Source organism: Artibeus jamaicensis, unplaced genomic scaffold (assembly GCF_021234435.1).
Source record: "Artibeus jamaicensis isolate MK-2021 breed Jamaican fruit bat unplaced genomic scaffold, CSHL_Jam_final scaffold_1964, whole genome shotgun sequence".
NCBI classification, from domain to species: Eukaryota; Metazoa; Chordata; class Mammalia; order Chiroptera; family Phyllostomidae; genus Artibeus; species Artibeus jamaicensis.
Genome location: NW_026522030.1, coordinates 46,206,648 through 46,228,959, shown reverse-complemented (window position 1 = coordinate 46,228,959; position 22,312 = coordinate 46,206,648). Strand labels below are relative to the sequence as shown.

At 39.8% G+C, this 22,312-nt stretch overlaps 1 protein-coding gene across 17 annotated transcripts in view; it reads left to right on the top strand.

Moving 5' to 3' along the window:
- The window catches only part of PTPRD (protein tyrosine phosphatase receptor type D), a 523,934-nt gene that overhangs the window by 343,493 nt on the left and 158,129 nt on the right, over positions 1–22,312 (top strand). For 4 of the 17 annotated variants that reach the window (XM_053656279.1, XM_053656273.1, XM_037156776.2 and 1 more), the window contains exons 11-17: positions 53–358; positions 1,253–1,446; positions 3,784–3,810; positions 7,242–7,359; positions 14,223–14,810; positions 15,251–15,348; positions 16,169–16,428. In XM_053656279.1, coding sequence (XP_053512254.1) covers positions 53–358; positions 1,253–1,446; positions 3,784–3,810; positions 7,242–7,359; positions 14,223–14,810; positions 15,251–15,348; positions 16,169–16,428 — 1,591 coding nt within the window. Of the gene's footprint in view, positions 1–52; positions 359–1,252; positions 1,447–3,783; positions 3,811–7,241; positions 7,360–14,222; positions 14,811–15,247; positions 15,349–16,168; positions 16,429–22,312 lie in introns of all 17 variants that reach the window. The other 13 variants (XM_053656276.1, XM_053656272.1, XM_037156775.2 and 10 more) reach the window with 5 other exon arrangements.

Genomic DNA, 22,312 nt, shown 5'->3' with positions numbered 1-22,312 from the left:
ACCACTCCTGTCCTTTCACTCAAACCCTCCTTTAACTCACTACCAAAATAAGAGCCGTCAGCTCCTCCTCAAGACATTAGTTGTACCAGCCCAAGTTCCACTAGCATTTTGGTAAGTTGGCAACCTCCACCAGTGGAAAAACAGAATGGCATTATTACTGAATACTCCATCAAGTATACTGCAGTGGATGGAGAAGATGACAAACCTCACCAGATTTTGGGAATTCCTTCGGACACTACCAAATACCTTTTGGAACAGCTGGAAAAATGGACTGAGTACCGGATCACTGTGACAGCCCACACAGATGTCGGCCCTGGCCCCGAGAGCTTGTCCGTGTTGATTCGAACCGATGAAGATGGTATGTTGCCTCTGCTACGTCCGTTTGCTCCCTTCTCCAACAGTCTTGGTCTGCTGTCTTTTGATAGGCTAACAGTAACCCGTTTTTCTCTGCTCATCTTTTTTTTACCCAACATCGCTCTAACGTCAGTAGTTTTTGCCAAAGACCTATCTTTGCTACAGCCTGGGCATTTTTTTTTTCTTTCGATCTCAACACAGTAATTTGCTTCCCTTAAAAAAGAACAGTTTGCTCCAATGAGTTTGCAATCCAGGCTCTTCCTCTGTACCTCCATCTAAAGTCTTCTGCATTTTTTGTGGCTTTTTTATAGTCATTTCTTTTGCATTTTGAAGTTAACTTTTAAAAACAGCCTTCTTATCTTCTTGTTGCCTTTTTGTCTTGCGTATTTCCGAAGCACTGATGCTCAACATTTATTTTTTGGCATTTGTTGTATGGAATACCTTTGATATGAGAAAAAAAGAAGAAAATTCCTATAATCAAGAATCTTTTTTTTTCTGCTAAAAAGAAACCTTTAAAAAACACTCAGCAATCAACAAGCAGTTTTTGTTATTATTTCAATGCTATACCTCTTTGTGCTTTAATGCTTTGAACCTCAAAGCATCTTCCTTGGCTTTTGTACATTTTTTACATGTTTTTCTATTTCTCTGATACTCTTTTTTTCTTCCATACTTTTTTTTGGCATTGGTCATGTTTTTTGATCTTTTCTTGAAAGGTAGAGCAGATTGGTTGAGCATTTTCATTGGTTGAAAATGTCTGTATTCCACAAAGGAAACATAGTGGGTCTGCCCATTAAAAAAAAAGAAAAGAAAAAAAGAAAGAAAAACTAAGTAAAGAAAATGCTCTGACTGGGTGGGACAAGTGCCTATAATTTTCTTTTATCCGATGATATTGTTCCAGTTCCTAGTGGTCCTCCTCGAAAAGTCGAGGTAGAGGCTGTCAACTCAACATCTGTTAAAGTCTCATGGCGCTCACCTGTGCCCAATAAACAGCATGGCCAGATCAGAGGATACCAGGTGCATTATGTGAGGATGGAAAATGGTGAGCCCAAGGGCCAGCCCATGCTGAAGGATGTCATGCTGGCTGATGCACAGGTAAGCCTCCAAAATTACATAGCTGGGTTTTCTTATGATACCTTTTTTCTATTGTGTGCCCTGAACTGGTTCCCATTTTAATTATTTTTTTTTACATTTTAAAAAATCCTGCACAAAATTCTTGTTGTTAAAACACATGATCTATATATACCTTCTGAATCTGGGTTGCCATCGATTGAGGAAATAAATTGTAGTGAAGTAACACATCTGATTAAGAACATGTTACTTTTTCTTAAAATACATATATTCAGCTTTAAAAATTTGATTTAGTCAAATCAAGGGGTAAAGTTTTAAGAAGCAGTTTTACCGATAACATCTATTTTCTGCTGTATTAAAACTACTTAGAATGGGCCCTGGCTGGAGTGGCTCAGTGAATTGAGTGCTGGCCTTTGAATGAAAGGGTCATGGGTTCTATTCCCCATTTAGGGCATATGCCCCAGGTCCCCTGAAGGGGGCCTATAGCCCCAGCAGGCCAGGTCCCCGGTAGAGGGTGCATGAGAGGCAGCCACACATTGATGTTTCTGTCCCTCTTTCTCCCTCCTCCTTTCTAAAAATAAATAAATAACAACTTTTAAAAAATAAAATGAACTTAAAAAAATAGGATTAAGTTGACCTAATTTCTAAATGTAAGACTTCCTGCTGGAAAATAGACATTTTTATTCCTACTGCAATAGACATGCAGGAAAATGTATACAGATAGTATTTTATTTAGAACCCCTTTATTAAATTGTTTTTGATGAAAAGAATTGTTTCATTTCCCCAAAAATGAAGATAATGACCATGATAAAAATTAAGAGTTTTTCAGGGACCAAATGGGATCCCCCTGTTGAGCCAAGTTAAGAAAAGTACTAATTGAGAGTGCGAGAAATTAATCCTAAGGCAGTGGTTTATAAATATTGGAGTCATAATTTGGTTTTGTAGTCAGTTGTTTAAAATAGAGCATCAGTTTCTTCATAAATTAATAGTGATTCAGAGGTAGTACCATAATAAATCCATATGTCATGTTTTTCTGAAAGGGAGAGGAAGACTTTAATCGGTTACCGTCCTGCGGGGGTTACACATAACCCATGGACTAGCTTGTCTATGCTTCAGTACTGATGCAATGTTATGAATAGGGAAGTGCTTTGCTTATCCAGCAAATTGGTAGCTGGGCATGGCAGTGGATGATATTTGTGAAGATTTGAAACATTTCCATGGAAACTTTCTTGTTTTGTGTGAAAGTGAGGACAATTATGAACCAAGTCTTGAACCACTGCTCCAGGTTGCCAGATGTTGCAACTTTGTTCCAATGATTAGGAGAAGCCCGATAAATATCCCTGTAGCTCTAAGGAAAGTTATTTACCCCAAGTCTTGAGATAATCAACTTACAAAGGTGCTAATGTTTGCCTTGGTCCTGACACATTCTACATAAAAAACATCTGGGTTAGTGGCTAACTAATCTACCTTTAATCCAGGTGTATGGTTTTGTTTTAGAGGCCACGTCTGTAAATGCAGTTCAAGATCCATAGTGTCCCTTAGATTTGGAAAAGGGCAACTGACTTGCATTTTCAAATGTTTAATTTATTCTGCCTGTAAAATAGAACCTTCTCATAATATAAAATAAAGCCATCAGCGCTTATGTTTTATTGTGTAAGTCTGCAATTAGGGAAAGGATATGGATAAGACCATCATGCTTTGATGTTCTTCTGTTCTTAGATAATATTACATCGTAGGACTGTAGTTCTATTGTTCTTTTTATTGGGTGCATGGTAGTTAATGTGATTATATAATACAACATTGCCGTAAATGCCACTCAACCTTTTTTTCTTCTCTTCTATTTTGACTTTTCTTTATTAATTTGCTTATTTTCCTTGTGTTGCTTTTTTCTTATTTATTTTTCCTCCCCCCCTACCATCTCTTATTTCCTCTTTGACTACTCATTGAAATGTCATTAAGTCTTGCAGGACTTCACCAGGACTATTGGATTTCAATATTAATGAGAGATTTTAATCTTAATAGTGACTTGAACTAACTATGTAACTTAAGGAAAAAGTCAAAAAAATGTCACAAAGTAGTGTGCATTAGCTTTTTGCTATGCCTTCTTGCTTTATCTCAATGGAAAATATCTGGTTTTAGTGATAACAATGCAGAGCATAGTTACTTTCGACCTTTCAATTGAGAATGAAAGCGGCACCATAACGCACTTATACTCCTTGGAGTTTTGTTGTATACACTGATACAATTGCTTTTTTTTTTTTTAATCATAACAAGGGCACTGTTGCCTTAATCAGTCTACAAATTTCTCTTCATTTCTTTTTATTTTGTTTCTACCTCCCCAACCTTCTTAATCTCAATCAGTGGGAATTTGATGATACTACTGAACATGTGAGTAATTTTTGACTGCTTTGTAAAAACACTAAAATGCTTATTTTTTCTGATGCTCCTCTTTCACTTATTTGTGATATGTCATCACTGTTTCAATGCATGAATTAACAATTTTTTTAATTTATCTTCATGACATGGTACATGTTGTGTTTTGGTTTCGTTTTGTGAAATTGGCATGGTGCTACTGATTGCAATAAGAAATACTGTGACCTCGTGTTATTTTGGTGGCTGCTACTAACTCTGCCTCGTGACATAGTCAGAGGAGGCATGCTTAAAGTGGAGACATCGCAGACCTGAGGGGTCAAAGTTTTATGTCGTAGGCAGCTCTTAAATGCTCCTCCAGCCTTACATATTCACTGGATAACATGACTAGATCTGGGACTAGTTAACTCTATCTAGAATTGGCAATTCTCTGTTGTACCCTACAACTGTGCATGAACTCGAATAAGTTATGCAAAGAATTAGAATGTATCTCCGTGAGGAGTTTTTTAAAAGATTTAAGTGAGTGGGTTATGTTATTTATTAAGAGCTAACTGTATGTGTATAGTTACAATAAGCTGCAGAGGAGGATACAAGATACAACGCCTGCCTTCTAAGTGCTTACGGTCCAGGTGCCTAGGAAGGATGTCAATTTTAGAAAAGTTTCAAGGCAGTCAAGAGTGTGAGATAGCCCCGTAACAGGGAGCTTGCTAATTTGACAGAAATAAAGGGTTTAGGTTACTAAGTTAGTGCTAAGTATAGCTCAGAAATAAGTTTTAATATAATGTTGAAAAATCAATAGCATAGCAGTATTTTATAAACTTCTTTGACCATGACCCATAGTAAGAAATGCATTATATGTCATGTGTTTAAACATTTCTCAGAATAATACCTTACCTCTAAATATATATAAACTTTATTATTTTACATTCAAGTATATGTGTGTGCATGTGTGTGCACATGTGTGTATATATATGTATTTAAATCTGGTCATGACTGATTAAAATGATTTTATGTCTTACTGAATGGGTCATTACCTGCAGACTTAGTGGAGAGATTAGGGAGAAAAAAAGATAATAAATAGAAAAACAAATTAAAAGAGCTCTTTTACTAAGAAATAAAAATTCAACAAAGTTGAGAAAGCAGAAATGGAAAAAGGGATGGTTATGATCAATATTTTTAAGAATTAACAAAAACTTTAAGAATTTGAGGGAGAAAAAAAAAGATCAAAGTGTCACTTCTAAGTTTTGAAGATGCTCCACCATTCACTAGAATGTGGGAAGTAAAGAGGGGAGTCCGCTTCTGAGAACAATATGTAAGCTTTGGTTAAGCTGAGCTTCAGATGACACATGACAGTCACTGGAAAATATCCAGCAGATATTTATATATATGTCCCTGGAGTCCTCCTGGGAAGTCAGGGCTAGAAATGAATTTAGTGTATAGGCATAAAAAAAGGCCTTTACAGGTTTGGAATGAATGCATTTGTTTGGTTTTCATTTTATATTAGAGATGCAGACCAGTGACTGCTACCAAGAGACCTAGTAATGCCAACCTTTAATAGGCAGGGGCAAGAAGCCGAGTGGAGCTGGTTTAGGAAAAGACAGAGAGAGGGGAGGACTGTGGCCGTGATGTCAGCCACACTAACCCACAAAGAGTACAGAACCCCTAGGGAGTACACCCGCAGCTTGAGAAAGAAAGTGTAACCTAAGAGATGCTGTGATCCAGGTGTAGCCGGCTAGATGATACCACCACAGTGGGCTTGGCAATTTCACATCACGTTGTTTACATTATCCTGCCACATCCTGTGCTACAGGAGGGGCACGTTCATTAACCCCAGTTTTATAAAGGAGAAACTCGTACAAGGCTCAGTGTATATAAATTTCTTGCCACACAACCTGGTGACAGAACAAAGCCTTATTTCTTTTTTCCTCTTCACCTTGCCTGCTTTCAGTAGCAGTCCAGTGGCATGTGGGAGGGGACCTTGAAAACATGGTCATTTTTACCCATCATAATTTTTGGAGTGGCTATTATCTGTCACAGTTTAAAACACCACTCTCGGGTGGTTCATTTGGTTTTTATATTCCCTGTAATGTTAGTGAAATCATTCCAAGTTTCGGAAAATAAAATTTCACTCCCAAATGTAGTCCATTTAGCTTACAGAATAGTACTTCCAGTGGCTCTTCAAGATGGTGTATCTGAAATCCTTGAATTTCCAAATCGATGATACTCCCACCTTTTTGAGGGAAGCTCCTCGTAAAAGCTGTCATACTTGGGACCAGAGTCAACAACTGAGTTCTGTGGTGCCCATTACAGGCTTGCACAGAACAGCCCTGCCGCCCTCACACAGTCCAGCCCATTCACCAGACTCCCACTGGCATTGTGTTTAGATGCGGAAACAATGACATTGTCTGTTTCCTTAAATTTGTCACAGTTCATTTGAAAACATAGCTGCGCCAAAAATCTGAAAGGTTTTTTTCATTGTTCTGGGGGGTGGGTATAGCTCTAAAGAAAACATCAGGACAATTTCAGAACCAGCACTATTTAAAGAAACAAGGAACCTCCACTTTGGAAGAACAGTTGTATGATCATCTATTTTTAATAACTATCACAGCTGTGGGCCCTCACTAAGACAAAACAGTTTTGATAAATAGTTGGTGACAGTTAACATTTTCTAAACAATCAGAATTAATAGAACACATATTTGTGATATGGTACCATAAGTCCTGTTCTTCAGTTTTAAGTCAGAAAATTCTTCAGACAAACAGAAAATTCTCCTTGATTTATAATGATTATAGTTCAGAGCCTATATAGTTAACCAGTAATATGAGTCTTGAGTCCCAAGAAACTTCTCTGCCTCTGAGGATGTCTAGGTCCCGCAGATCAGCCATTTGGCAAAATACTTCCATGGTGATAAACAGACTGTTGGCATCAGCCCCATCACCGGTCTGTGGGCCAGGCCATAGTGGGTGCATATGGAGAGCTGCTGGCGTAGAATAACAGCTAGTTTCTGGATTTCTCACTGTGAGCCAGGCATAGTTCTGTTTTCCTGACATAACCCATTTAGTCCTCTAGTGGCCCTGTGCGGTCTTATTATTCCTACTTTCACGTGGGAAACTGAGGCACAGAGGGGTAAACTGATACACCCTGGAACACCAAGCTAATAAATAAAGGGAAGCAGGTTTAAGCAAGAATTCAGGCGGTCTGGCTCCAGGTTTTATGTTTTTACCTACCTTCCCTTAGAGCTGCCCCTTAGGAGGGCTGACCCCGCTCCACTGTCAGCATGGAAACAGATGACCCATAGCATGAGCTCCAGGCATGAAACACGCAGCGCTCGGCATGGCTGCAGCAAATGTTCACGCATGCACAGCAATGAAAACGGGTTCCTTGATGTCCCCCCCCAAGAGTATTCAGGGCATGTTTTGAATCAGTGTCCTTCTACTGTGTCATTTCAGGACATGATTATTTCTGGGCTACAGCCTGAAACTTCCTACTCCCTCACCGTCACAGCCTACACCACCAAAGGAGATGGTGCCCGCAGCAAGCCAAAACTGGTGTCCACCACGGGAGCAGGTAACCACGTCTGTGCCTTGTATGTGCTTTGGGTGACAGTAATGCAAATTTTCCTAATGGGATGGGTGGCTTCTCACAGAGGGGGGGAAAAGGCTGTGGTCAGCTCCTTTTGTGTATATGTATATACATACGTATGTGTGTGTACATATTATTATATGCCTACTATTCATTGAACAAATATTTTTGGAGCATCTACTATGTATCAGGCACTGTTCCCATTGCTGGGCATACATCCATCAGCAAAACCAACTGTGCCCTCCTGCAATTTATCTTCTGACCAGGACTAGCTAATTAACAAGTGAACAAGTTAGTACATGATACAATGTCAGTGAGTGATGAACTGAAAAATAAAGGTGTGTTGGCCTTGAGGGTAGGGCTGCCCCTAGGAGTTATTTTGGAAAGAAACATTGGAGTTCTCTGTGGGGCAGAATATTAGAGCCCAGGCCTGAGGATCTGAACGAGCAGGTCCCATGGGGTTCAAAGGGCACGTCAGCTAGGCAGGGAAGTGAGTCAGAAGCTTCAGACTCTCTCTGCCACAAACCCTGTTAAAAGAGCTGCCACCTGGAGCTAGGTGTTGGCTTAGTTTTATTTTTTGTCATTTTCTCCTCCTCACCCCTTGCTGTGGGGATTCTAAAGAGGACACATTTCACAAAAGATAGGGAACAGAGAGAATGAAGGAAACAAAAAAGCTAAATTTCAGATGGCTCTCTTCCAAAGCTCAATGTTCTTTAGAGTTTCTTTGGCCACAGTAGGTAAAACCAGCATGAAGGAAGACCTGGCGTGGTAAAACCAATAAATTAAGAAGTATTTACAACAGGATTCTCCTCCGGTCCTTTCTATAGAATTCTCCTGTGGAACATTGAAACTGTGATTTGATTTACTCCTCCAAAATCACTTCTCACACAACTTTTTAGGAACACACCTCTACGTACAGGCATCAAGCAAAGAACAGCTGTGACGGCGAGTACCCTCCCGGGTGCCGTGCTCACTGCCAGATTTGTCTAAATGTCATAAGATTTGCCTCACATCCTGCCACCTGGAACTGCCTCAAGCAGCAGGATTACAGATGGCATCCTTCAAGACAATCTTCTGGGATATTTTTTTTTTTTTTTTTACTTTTTTTAGAACACCTTTTGTATCAAGCTAATTGGTTGCCAGGCACAGGAGATCGGTGTTCGCTGGGGGGCGTGCTGCCTGCCTGGCTGCAGAACCAGCTTCTGTTTGCATGTAGACAGCCAAGGCTAAGCCCATGAAATGCAACTCCAGAATGAAGGAAATTGATCTCCTTCGCCCATATTTGTAACCGTGTCTTAATAAGCCTGAAATGTCTTACAGAAAGCGTCCAACCACTATTCCCAATAGGTGGAGGTTCTACAATGAGGAGGAAAAAATAGAGAACTTATAGCCAAAGAATGTGGATACTAGAGAAAGAAATAATATCATCGATTTCATTGTCTGTTTTAAAGAGTAGCTCATCACTTTTTAGTCATCCAGAAAATTATTTAGAATTGTTGGTCTTATTTATATAAAGAATCATTTTGGAATTTTCATTCACAATTTCAGATCTTTGTTAATCAATGAAAATTTAGGTGTTGAGGTGGGGAATACTTATAATTTAGATGTCTACATATTTATTTCACTTATTTTCTTGAATCTTCCCAAGAAGCCTAGGTTGGAGGTGGGAGAATCCAGATTTACAATCCTTTTTAGGGTAAATCTGTAGTTTGTTGTGGGTTTTTTGTTGTTTTGTTTTTCCTGTCAAACTACAAGTAAAAGAAGCATTCCCCAATCATGATTTGTCCTCGAGTAATCAGTGAACTCATTTTTTGCTTTGTTTACATATACTATTTCAGAAAGTCCTTATATTTATGTGACTATGAAAAATCCAGTGCATCTCACACATTTGAGCTTTTAATAACCCATAATTATAAAGGTACCATGTTTAGTAATGGCTCCCATGGAAAATTCAGGAATTCTTGTGAAATTCTATTTTGATAGTAAAATTCCGGGATGTGTTGATATATAATAAATTATTTCTAAAATCTGTAAACAATCATATCTTTGAAACAAAATGGACTGGCCAGGACTGAAACAATCCACGTAAGAGCCGTGCAAGCTCAGGGCCACCTTTGAATAAAATGTTGACTTTAGGTTGCAGTGATGGTGACATTCTTGCCCTTCTTTGTTAATCCTCACATTGTCCAGTTTCATACAATTTGGCCTGCTGCGTGAAGTTGAGATGTAAGGCAATCAGCCAGTTCATTGTTATATTTGCCCATAAATCTCACTACTGTGCCGAGCAGCTGCGTTTAAGGACTGCAGAAAAGATGACTGTGACATGAGGAATTTGGATGTAATAGGCTTAGGCCAGCCAATTATGATTCTTTCTTCTTAGGTGCTGGGTTAAACTGAAGCTACGTTTAGAGCCATTGGGACTGACTGAGTGCCTGGCTTAATCCCCGGTGATTGTTACAGCTAAAAAGGAAAGGGCGCAACACGAGTATATCATTTCTGAAGTCCTGTAAGGTATTTAATAGGGAAGAATCTAGTAAGGGAATAAGAAGAATTAAAAAGCTAAAGGGAGGAAAGATTACACATATGTTGTGACATAACTTACAGTTAGCATATTTACTCTGCAGCTGGCCTCTCTCTGCTTCTTCTGATGTGTTCACTGAGGCACTACTGAGAATGACCTCCAGGCTTTCCTGAATTATTATTTAAGGCTCTTTCATCTTGCCCACTCTCCTGTTCCTGTGCTGAAGTAAGCAGGGCCTCTGAGCCTGCTACCGGATGACCTTTAAACTGGTCCACGCAGTAGCCGTAAGGCCCTGGAAACCTTGAGCCAACTCCACACACGGTACCACCCACTGCACCTCTTCCTTTACCCCCAGAGTAGGAACTGATCAGAGGACACAGACCCTGCATTATCCGTCTCTCTTTTCCCACCCAAATGCCTGAGTGCCACTAAGTCTTTATACAAAGTAAATAGGTGAATGGGTTTTATGCGTACGTTTTCTGGAAATCAGAAATGGAATGGCTTTCCTTGCTAGTATGTGGTGATTTGGATAATTCTTTTAAACCATATATGCAGTGTGGTAGACCTCTCTGCATTTTTTTTCTCTATCTGTTACTTGGAGGAAATACCCAAAGCTCTTACCCCAGCTCGAACTACTTCTATTCTTCACACATCTGTAGACGTTTTAGTCATTCCCTTCACGCGGCTGGCCTCTCCTGAGGGGATGCTGGTGGGCTTCTTTGTCCAGCTGCCGCAGCGTTCCTTTCTCAGATTGTTCGCTTGTGTATCTCAGTGTTTCAAGACTGGTTGCCTCAATAGTTTTCAGGCCTGGTGAAACTTCTGTCAGGGGAAGGATGACCATTGTGGGCTTGAATGGGGAGCAGACTGAGATGCTTCTGGCACAGTGGTATAAATCAGCAGGTCAGAACAGACACTCTTATTTCCAGAGCATTACTTGATCCCATGATTCTAAGCCTACAGCATGTATATCTCCAAATAAGAAAGGGTACGCGGGTATGAAAACAGACAGACAAAAAAGGCTTCAGCCAACCTAAGCTTCGACTGCCCCAGAAGAAGAATGTACATTTTTATAAGACCAGTTGGTTTTTGTTTTAGAATTTAACTGTCCATGATAGTTCTCCAAATTTGTACCACAGCAATATTATGAAATGAAATGCCAGATGTTAGAAACATATTCCTATTGGGCTGATAAATATTATTAGAATGAAACTATATTTGTGGTTCAATCAAGAAAATTAGAAGTGTTTCCTTTACTGTAGCTTTACATGCATCTTATAGAAACAGTGTACACACCACTATACAGTTCCTTGGGACCAGGATTTTAGAAAATTTTGATAAATATGTTTAATAAAACATATTGTATCTGTAAAATGTTGAGACTTAATAATTATGTTTGTACCCAGCAGTTTCAACTGGGTTTTGTTTCCTAAGTGATGTATCTTCTGCTGAGAGCCTTATATTTTTTTCAGCAGAGCCTCAGGCATTTAATCCTTGACATACTGACATTTTAATGGGCAAATCGTGTAAATGTTGCATACACATAAAGGGAAATTAAGGATGCCTCTCAATGTCGATCTTCAAGTGATTTTTTTAAAGATTTTATTTATTTTTAGAAAGGTGAGAGAGAGGGAGAGACACATCAATGCGTGAGATGTTTCCTCTCACACACCCGCCCCCAACCAAGGACCTGGTCCACAACCCAGGCACACGTGCCCCGACTGGGAACCGAACGGGTGACCTTTTGGTTTACAGGCCAGCACTCCATCCACCAAGCCATGCCAGCCAGGGCTTAAAGTCATTTTTAAAATGAAAACAATCTTAAATATATTTAAAATAAAAATACAGTAGTGCCTTCTTATATGCAAGGGGTACATTACAAGACCCCCAAGGATGCCTGAAACCAAACATATCTCTCAATCCTACATATACTGTATTTTTCCTATACATACATACCTATGATAAAGTTTATAAGTTAGGCACAGTGAGAGGTTAACAATAACTAATCATAAAATGGAACCAGTCTAACAATATGCTGAAGTAAAAGTTATGTGACTGCCCTCTCTCGGTGCCTCACTGCACCGCACTCACCCTTTCCCTCGAAGGAGGCGCTGTAGGGCCCGTCTGCGGCACACCTGGGTTGCCAGCATCACCGCTCTTCCACTTCGGGGCGCTGCAGTGAGTGAAGTGAGGGATGCTTGAACACAGGCACCGTGGGCGGTGACCGTCAGTCTGACCGCGGGGATGGCTACTAAGTGACTAACCTACAGCGTGGAGACACCGGACACATGGGCGATTCAAGTCCCCGGGAGGGTGGGGTGGGGCAGCCTGAGATTTCATCATGGCTACTCAGAATTTAAGACTTACGCATTGTTTATTCCTGGAACTTCTCGTTTAATATTTTCAGGCTGTGGCCGACCAAGAGTAACTGAAACTGAAGAAAGGCAAAGTGTGGATAAGGGGGCTGTTGGAGATAGAATAATTCACACGCTCTAAATTAATGACTGGGTTCTAGTTTGAGAATTTCTTAGTTGATCTCTGGTTGCATATTTTCCTGAGAAGCAATGAGTACACAGTTTTGGGCTTGGTTTAATTTGGTCCCTGGGCCAGCCCTCAGCATGCACATGCATAATGGCCATTACAACCTTCAGGAACCACTCTTCCCACACATCGAGGGTCAGCTGAGTGAACCCGCATGTAGTGTGTAGTGTGGGAAACAAAACCACTGCTTCGTTGCTAAAGGATATAATGATCTCCGTGAACTTGGGCAAAGCATGCTACCAGGGGGGTTATGACTTTCTAAGATATAGAATGAGCAGGTTAACCAGGTTCTTACAGAGGTTAATATTCTCTGTGTTGTCCCATCATCTTTCTAGTTTCATTGTTGGTTTTTTATTGTTTTCTGCATCCCCACAGTACTATTTTCCATTGCCAGTCTCTCATTAGTATAAGCTTCCCTGCCTTTCCAGCATCCTCTTTCTATTGGCTTTGTTTTGGTTCTGCTGGTTCTCTTCTTCCTCCCCTGTTTGGGTTATGCCCAAAGACACTCTCAGCTCTGTGTTGTTTACTGCTGTTCTTCTCTGTGGGTTTCAGGAATAATAGCTTTCCATTTAAAAAAAAAACAGACCCTGGCCAAGTAGCTCAGTTGGTTAGAGCATCATCCTGATACACCAAGGTTGTGGGTGTGGTTCCCGGTTGGGCGCATCCGAGAAGCAACCAATGAATGACCCCCCTCCCAGTGAATGCATAAGTAAGTGAAACAACACATCAGTGTTTCTCTCTCTCCCCCTCCATTTCTCCTTCTCCCCCTCTCTCCCATTCTCTCTCTCTAAAAAAAAAATTAATGAGTAAAAAATTTAAAAATTACAGTTACAATTCATTGAATGAGTAGATTAGAACTCTTTATACATCTAAACTTATGTAACTTAAAAAGAAATTAATTATGTAGTTACAGGAAACTGCCCCCTTACTAGAAAAGGTTAATATTTTGATTATTGATAATTATGATTAATATTAATGAAATATATAACTTCTGTGAAGACTTTCATGGGCATCTTCTCATTTAATATTCACAACAAGATTTGGGGATAGGTTATAACATAATTCCTGTTTAAAGATGAAGAACTCAATGAGGATGACTGGTGTGGATAGTAAAGTATAGACAAAAATGCAGATTAAATCCACAGTAAGTAAAAGCAATTTTACTTTGAACTACTACTTTGGAAACTTACAAGCAACATAATACTATAGTTAATTAGATCCAGATATATCCGGGTTTGTATTACACCTTTCTCACTTATTATACGGCTGATCTTGCATAGTGTTCTAGCCCTCTGAGTTTTACTTTTTTTATTATAGAAAATGATGATAACTAATCATAGCATGTAGTAAGGAGAAAGGAATGTAAATCTAATGAGATACTACATGTAAATACTTATAGCACAGTACCTGGTACATTACATGTTACCAATAATTACATGTTATTATTAGCTGTGGGTAGCTGTATGGAATTGGCTAATTTTTATTCACCCATTTCTCTGTGGCATAAACCTTTATGTATGAAACTCTGAAGTGTGAAGATGTTAAATATTCCCTCAAATTCTTATTGTAATTATTCCTATTTTGTGTTCAATATCAAACTCTAGTAGTTTACCCTACCTTCACAGAGTAGAAGGAGCATATTGCCACAAAGGTACACAGATCAAGCATTAGCCTTTTATTTTTTTAATAGAGAAATGGGCTGGCTCTAGGGCGATACTTCCACTCAGCAGTGATTGAAATGTGAGCATCCCCGCACGTTGGTCTTAGCGCTGCATCCTCTGTGCTTCAGTTCCAGGGAAGCCGCGGCTGCTGATCAGCCACACTCAGATGAACACCGCTCTCATTCAGTGGCATCCCCCCGTGGACACATTTGGACCTCTTCAGGGCTACCGACTAAAATTTGGCCGGAAGGATATGGAGCCGCTCACGACTCTCGAGTTCTCTGAAAAAGAAGACCACTTCACGGCCACAGACATCCACAAAGGAGCATCCTACGTCTTCAGGCTCTCAGCCAGAAACAAAGTGGGCTTCGGGGAGGAGATGGTGAAGGAGATTTCCGTTCCGGAAGAAGTCCCAACGGGGTTCCCTCAAAGCCTCCGCTCAGAAGGCACCACTTCGACCTCCGTCCAGTTGTCTTGGCAACCGCCTGTCCTGGCAGAGAGGAATGGCATGATCACCAAGTACACCCTTCTGTATAGGGATATCAACCTCCCTCTTCTTCCAATGGAGCAGCTTATTATTCCAGCTGACACCACTATGACACTCAGTGGCTTAAAACCAGATACCACATACGATGTAAAAGTACGTGCTCACACGAGCAAAGGGCCCGGGCCATATAGTCCCAGTGTCCAGTTCAGGACACTGCCTGTGGATCAAGGTAGGATTTGTCTGCTTGTGGCCTTCCTCCTTTAAAGGAATATCGGTCTGTGGAAATCAGTATTTTGAAGCTATAAATAACCGATCGACCCATTCATATTAATAGGTTCAGCAAAAGCAAAAAGGTAAAGTATACGAAACTTAATATGTTTTGGATGCACTAGGTTTCAGTTATAGAATGCCAAGCAGGTCTGGCTCACAGCACCCAATGTCCTCAGGTAAGGAAAACACAATCTAGCTGACTCAGTGGAAAGAAAGGAGAGATCTTGATGAGAATGAGGTATTTAAATGAATGCTCTGAACAGGTAGGCAAATCACACTTCTCTCTCTGATCAAAGCAGAAAGAAAGCATCTAGCTTAAGCTCTCTGGCCCATGGCGGAAGAGGACAGGTCATGGCTCTTAGGAGTAGTTTAAATACACTGTTTTTCCTTTTCCAGCAGTGTTTGCAAAAAATTTTCATGTCAAAGCGGTAATGAAGACTTCAGTGCTACTGTCTTGGGAGATTCCAGAGAATTATAATTCTGCCATGCCTTTCAAAGTAAGTTGTTTTCTGATGTGTAAGAAAGCACAGGTAAAAGTGCAGGGGGCAGCTCAACTGGGTCCGTTCCCCACAAAGCGTTCAGACTGCTCGGATTCTGGCACACGGACCTGCTGGGCTCGTTTATGGCTTTTGAGTCCTAGATTGAGCCTGGCACTTCGACAGTGTGACCCCTCTGGAGAGGGGTCAGGAGCCCCGACCCGGTGCTGGTATTACTTCGTAGGTGACCTGGTCTTTCCAAATGAAACTTTTACAGTCTAAGGTAGTGTTTTTGTTTTTCCAGCAGAAAATGAAATTTGTGTGGTTTCTACCTTTTTATAATGCAACAGATTTTTAAAAACTGTTTATTGGCCTGAATTCTTTGCACATTTTAAACTCTAGCTGAGAGTTGAGAGATACTGAGCGATGCTAGTAAGAAGTACAAGTCTATGAAATAAAGAGTAGAAGAACATTCTTGAAAGTTGAAATATATTTAGGAACAGGAATGGAAACATTTAGAAAAAAGTGATGTGTAACACATTGCGAACCTAAAGCATTTCTGCACACATTCCATTTCTGTGCCTACAACTGACAAGCCAAATACTGAAAAGTTATTACGCACTTCTTTGTGTATTTTTCTCATTATAAACATTATATCATTACACAGTGAGAACTAAATGAAAAATCGATGCAATCTCTAGAATTTATGAATCCTTATTGACTTAGAGATTACCCAAAATTAGAATTGACCTGGTAGGTATTTCCTATAAGCACACGAGTTTAGAAAATACGCATTGCCTCTCTGATAACCAAATCTCGGTGATTGGTCATATCCCCCTAGATTCTCTATGATGATGGGAAGATGGTAGAAGAAGTGGATGGTCGAGCTACACAGAAGTTAATTGTGAACCTGAAGCCTGAGAAGTCGTACTCCTTCGTGCTGACAAATCGTGGGAACAGTGCTGGTGGGTTGCAGCACATGGTAACAGCGAAGACCGCACCAGATGTCCTGCGGACCAAGCCTGCCTTCATTGGGAAGACCAACTTGGATGGCATGATCACTGTGCAACTGCCTGAGGTTCCTGCAAACGAGAATATAAAGTAAGTCGGTTGGAGAGTTAGCCCTGAAGGATAGAAATGCCTATAAACAAAAAAAAGAAAGTTAAATCTCCGTATTACAGAGTTACAAAAGAATACATTGCTGTGCACAGAGTAACGGATTCCGCATAGGCTTGGACCTTGTTACTCAGTTTCTGACACACTGTGTTCTGGTGGTCATTGTAATACAGATCCTCGTTAATTGCACTTTGATAAATTTTGTGTTTCAGGAGAAATGTTACTTAGGAAAGATAGAATGACAAACAGAACATGGTCCTATATAAAAGGAGTTTATGTCATAATATGTAAAGTGAAGAGTTGACTAACTGTATTATGTGGCCAAATACGGTGGGGAAGTCTGACAAATTACTATAAGTCTAAGAGAACTTTGATGAATTAGATTAAGGAAAAATACTCTATGACATTAAAATTTGAAATATGTGCTCAAAGAGAAATATTTCAAAAGTTAAAGTTCAGAATGACATTGGAAAAAATCATATAAGTTCAAAATTCAGGTTTTTCTGGGCTTGATGGAGCAGAGTATAGAAATCAATGGACCTGCAGTGAAAAATTAAATCCAGTCAGTTAAGTAGTTTGTTGGCTGTATGTAGTTATTCCCTTGTAGCCGAGAGAAGACATAGCCAGTATAATTGCTCACTGGTTATAGCCAATAGAAGTATTTCCACTGAAGTATATGAAGTGTGAGCACTGTGGCAGGCCCTAGAGAATACAAAAGATACCATCCTCTCTTCGAAGAGCTTGCCATGGAGTGGGGGATACAGAGAAGCAGACGTAATACATGTTAGTGATAGAGTTACACTTATGTGAAGAGCAGCCAAACCAGAATGGAGTGGGTCGAAGACGTTTCTGAATTTAATCTTGAAGGACAAATAAGAAGCAAACATAAAATCTGAGTGAGAGAACATATGCAAAAGCCCGTTATTCCAGGAAGCAAGTGATTCCGAAAGGCTGGAGCCCAGAGTGCTCATGTGAGAGAGGTGCGTGAGAGCCAGCCCGTGCTCAGAAGCCGGGACTGTGTGTTCTGTAATCAGGGAAAATCCATGGATGGTTTTCATTCGTATAGCAACCAAGTTTCCCTTTTCCCATTTTAGGAAGTTTTTATTAAGTGTCTACTGTATGTTAGATGCGGTGCTCTCTGCTTGGAATAAGACTAGATCCTTTCTCGTTTCTTCTATCTCATATAATCAAGTTTAGATGAAACTTGCTATGAATGATTGGAAGGCTAAATAGAGGCATTTATACGTACAGGGGTGTGCAAAAGTAGGTGTGCAGGTATGAGTACGTTAAACATGGAGTTAATAAAGCTATTGTGATAATCACAGCATGCATGTCTCTTTCCATACAAACAACTGTCAACCTACTTTTGCCCACCCCTGTGGAACTAAAGAACTATAGACTCTTGGAGCCTTTCTGTTTAGTGACAAGCTAGTGAAATTTCTAGGACAGTTCTTAGGGGACATGGTGCCTGAAGGTGTATGTTCACAGGAATTGCAGCAGCATAGACAGAATTGTTAGGAAGTTATCACATAGTTAGCTGACACAAGGCAAGTGAAAAGATTCTGAAGACGGTGTTGCTGCATCTGTGCAGAGGCAAACCAGAGCATTAGTGCAGCAGGAATTAGAAGCTGCTTCAATGAAGAGATCGGTGCAGAGAAAACTCGTGCATGGCTCTGGGGTTAGAGCGGGATGTCAAAATGAGTGATGCTGCCATTCGTCCTAAAGGATAAAAGAGAAGAATGAAGAGGGAATTAACAAGGTTAATTTTGCCAATATTTTACATTGAGGTATCAGGGAAATATCTAATTAGAGATGTGGGCTTAAAGAAATGACTAGGATTAAGGATAGACATTTTGGGACCATTAACCGAGCAGCAACAGTTTTATGAGGAGACAAAACCACTGAGACAATGCAGTGAAAGTATGAAACCAAAGCTAATAGTAAAGGTCTCAGTTATTAGGAACAAGGGAGCAAGTAGAGGGGGACACGGAGAAGAGCTTGTCAGAAAGTTAGGGGAACTGAGCCAGGGTCATCGCAAAGAAGTTTTTGAAAGTGTGGGTAGAGTAAGAAATTTTCAAAGCTCCAGAAAACTTGAAGCATGTGACTGAAAAAATCAGCTATAAAAAAGTAAAATTATTAACAAGACGTTTTCAATGTAGTGCCATTTGTGAAATTTAGAGAGTGTGATAAATTTGGCCACTTCAGACTTAACCAAAAAAAAAAAAAAAACAGTCTTTCCTGGCCTTGGCTGGTGTGGCTCAGTGGATTGATCGCCAGCCTGTGAACCAAAGGGTCACTGATTTGATTTCCAGTCAGGTCACAAGCCTGGGTTGCAGGCCAGGTCCCCAGTGGGGGGCGCGTGAGAGGCAACCACACATTGATGTTTCTCTCCCTCTCTTTCTCCCTTCCCCTCTCTCTAAAATGAGTAAATATTTTTTAAAAGCTTTCCTGAAAAAGCATTCAGTTATTATTTATTTGATAAAATAATTGGAGGATTTCAACCAGATGATGGAATTTCTAAAAGATTATTACTAAAATAAATTCACTGAAAAACAAGGTCTACATTTCTGTTCACTCTTCTTTGTCTATCATTTATAAAATTGAAAATGAAAATGAAATATCGTACAATTTTTATTCCAACAACATTTAATAGGAACGTGAGGTTATATTTATTCATTGATCGAACATCTGGGGATATTTTTTGATCTCTCACATAGTGCCATGCAGTGTTTCAGGGGGTTAAGGCCAATAACACAGACTTTTTCATTGCTATTACACAACATAGGTAATTGGAGAATCTGAACAAGTAAAAAATCAGTTGAAGTGAAGTCCTGTGGTACCAAAGATTAAATAAATAAGGAAGGCCACAGGAGGGGCTCCCAATCCTGCTTTAATAATCCAAGAAAGGGGTCCTAGAGAGAGCAACATCCAAGCTGAGGCTTAATGAGTAACATGGAGTTAGCTGGCCCATGGAGTGGGGGTCGGGAGACACTGGCCCAGCAGCTCAGCTGGTCAGAGCATCGTCTCTACATGCCAAGGTGTGGACAGTCCCTGGTCAGGGCACATAAAAGATGCAATGAATGCATAAACAAGTGGAATGACAAATTGAAGTTTCTCTCTCTCTCTCCATCTCTTTCCCTCTGTCTCAAATAAAAATATAATAAGAGGGAAGCATATGGGATTGTGCATAAATAAGATAAAGACTCGCATTTGTTATTTGTTCATGTCTTAACCGTCCACTAAGACCTTTTAGTTCTCATCCAATGAACGTATATTCTGTTCACATGATACTTCCAGTGCTAAGACTGGGAATAGAGTGATTCCTGAGATAAAGCCCTGTGTCACCATGGGAGAACAGATACAGAAGTTAGGTCACGTGAACACATTGGGTTAAGTACTGCCAGGTACTGTGGAAACATAAATACAGGGTTTCAGCCCAACTTGGATGTCAGGAAGAAGCTAATATCTAATCTGAGTTTTGAAGGATAAAGATTTAGAAAGTGTAAAATAGTTGCAAACAATGAAAGAACATGGAAAAGATGTAGACTCTAAATTCAACTCATTGAAACATGCACTATTTAAAAAGCAATTGAAAGATAAAGAGTATAGTGTGTTCTATACTATGTACCATTATTTTTCTAGACTTTATTTATATGAAAAAATACTTTAGTAGATATTTACCAAATTGTCTTGGTAGGAAATAGATGTTACTGTTTCATTTTCCAACTTCTGAATGAATTGAGAATATTGGGGAATCTGATCTTTTAGTGTTTTTCTGGGCTTATTTAGATTTTCTTTGTTTTGTTTATATACTTCCTCCTCTTGTATTTCAAGTGGGAATTATGGAAAAGGGTAAGAGTTGGTAACAAAGAAAAGAGACCTTAGGAAACAAAAGAAAAATAGCAAGAAATTATGAAAAAAATGTTCTCAAAATGAATTAAGATTCTCAAAACTGTATTCTAGCCATTGTAGGGATAAGAAAGAGCAAAAGGACCTAAATACACACTTCTCTAAAGAGGACATACAGATGGCCCATAGACATATGAAAAGATGTCAGCATCACTACTCATCAGAGAAATGCAAATTAAAACCATAATGAGATCCCATCTCACACAGGTCAGAATGGCCATCATCAATAAATCAGCAAACAAGTGCTGGTGAGGATGTGGAGAAAGGGGAATCCTTTTGCACTGTTGGTGGGAATGTGGACTGGTGCAGCCACTTGGAAAGCAGTATGAGACACCTCAAAACATAAAAATGGATCTGCCTTTTGAGCCAATAGTCCCACTTCTGGGAATACATCTGAAGGAACCCAAAACACTACTTTGAAAGAACATAAGCACTCCCACATTCACTGCAGTATTATTTACAATTACCAAGATATGGAAGCAGCCACGTGTCCATCAGTAGATGAATGGATAAAACAATTGTGGGACATTTATACAATGGAATACTACTTGGCTGTAGAAAAAAATAAGAAAATTTTACCCTTTGCAATAGTATGAATGAAGCTGGACAACATTCTGTTGGGTGAAATATGCCAGTCAGAGAAAGACAAATACCGTATGAGTTCACGCATTTGTGGAATCTAATGAACTAACAAGCAAAACAGAGACAGACTCATAGATGGAGACCAGATAACAGCTAGTGGGAGGGGCTGGTTAGGGGGGTGATGAGCTTGAGCAGAAAGGAAAATGGACTCATGGATGTGGACAGCAGCGTGGTGATTGCTGGGGGGAGGAAGTGTGAGAGGACTAAATGGGACAAAAATACAATAAAGATTAAATAAGAAAAGAAAAAGAAAAACAAAAAACTAAGTTAGAAAAAGTTATTGAATGGAGAAAGTATCAGAATCATAGGAAATGAAAAAGCAAATCTCCACTTAGCAAAACAACATTATCATCTAGATAATTTACATCGGGTGACTTTTAATAGGGTAGTTACCCATCCTTCTAGGTGGGTTCATGCGGTTTGGTCACAAATGACAAGAGTCTGTGTGCCATGTCCTCTCACTTGCAGTAACTGGCAAGTGTAGAAATCAAAGAGGAATGTGGCTCTTTGTTAAGTATTTTATGTATAGAGCAAAGGGGGGTGGGTAACAATTGATTCCAGAGCTGTGGCATGCATTGCTAACTTTTATTTAGGTAAAAGCTATCCAGAAAAATGCTTCCAATTTGTTTTCTAGGAAAATTCCATTTTGGCAGTTGAAGAGTTGTTTTGTTTGTCAAGAGAAACCATGTTTTTCTCATTTCCAGCCACGGTACTTGGGAGACCTGATCACTACCCCCAACTCCTCACCAATTAAAGAGGAATTTGTCTCTCCTAAATGTACTGCAGCCGTAGTTCCTTGCTCCTGCATTAGTCCTCACTTGGTTTTTGTGTGGCTAAGCAGAGGTGTGCCCTCAGGGAAAGGCTCCGTAGGGTGCTCTGGTACCAGGAATTTTGTAGCTATTCAGCCTCCTGTTTGAATACTTTTAGGAGGCAGAGAGCTGGTCAGAAAATGTAGCAAACCCGCAGTTTTTCAGTAGCAAGTTGTGGTCACAGACAGAACTTTATAGAGGCAGATTTTACTGTGGTTAAGAAAAAAAAAGTGCCATGCAGATTACTCTGAGAAAAAGTTGCCAGGAGATACCCAATATAAATTAATTTCACAGTAGACATTTTATATTTATGAAAAATAGAAACAAGGAGTATTTTATGAAATTTTTAAATTTCTGTGGTCATACTGATTTTGCTTTCAGAGTCTCTGCTTTTTCTTATATGATCTCACCTTTAACAGGAAGCTAAACAACAAAATAAACAAGCAAGCAGAATAAAAACAATGACACTGAAGTAGAGAACAAGGGGACAGTGACCAGAGGGGAGAGAG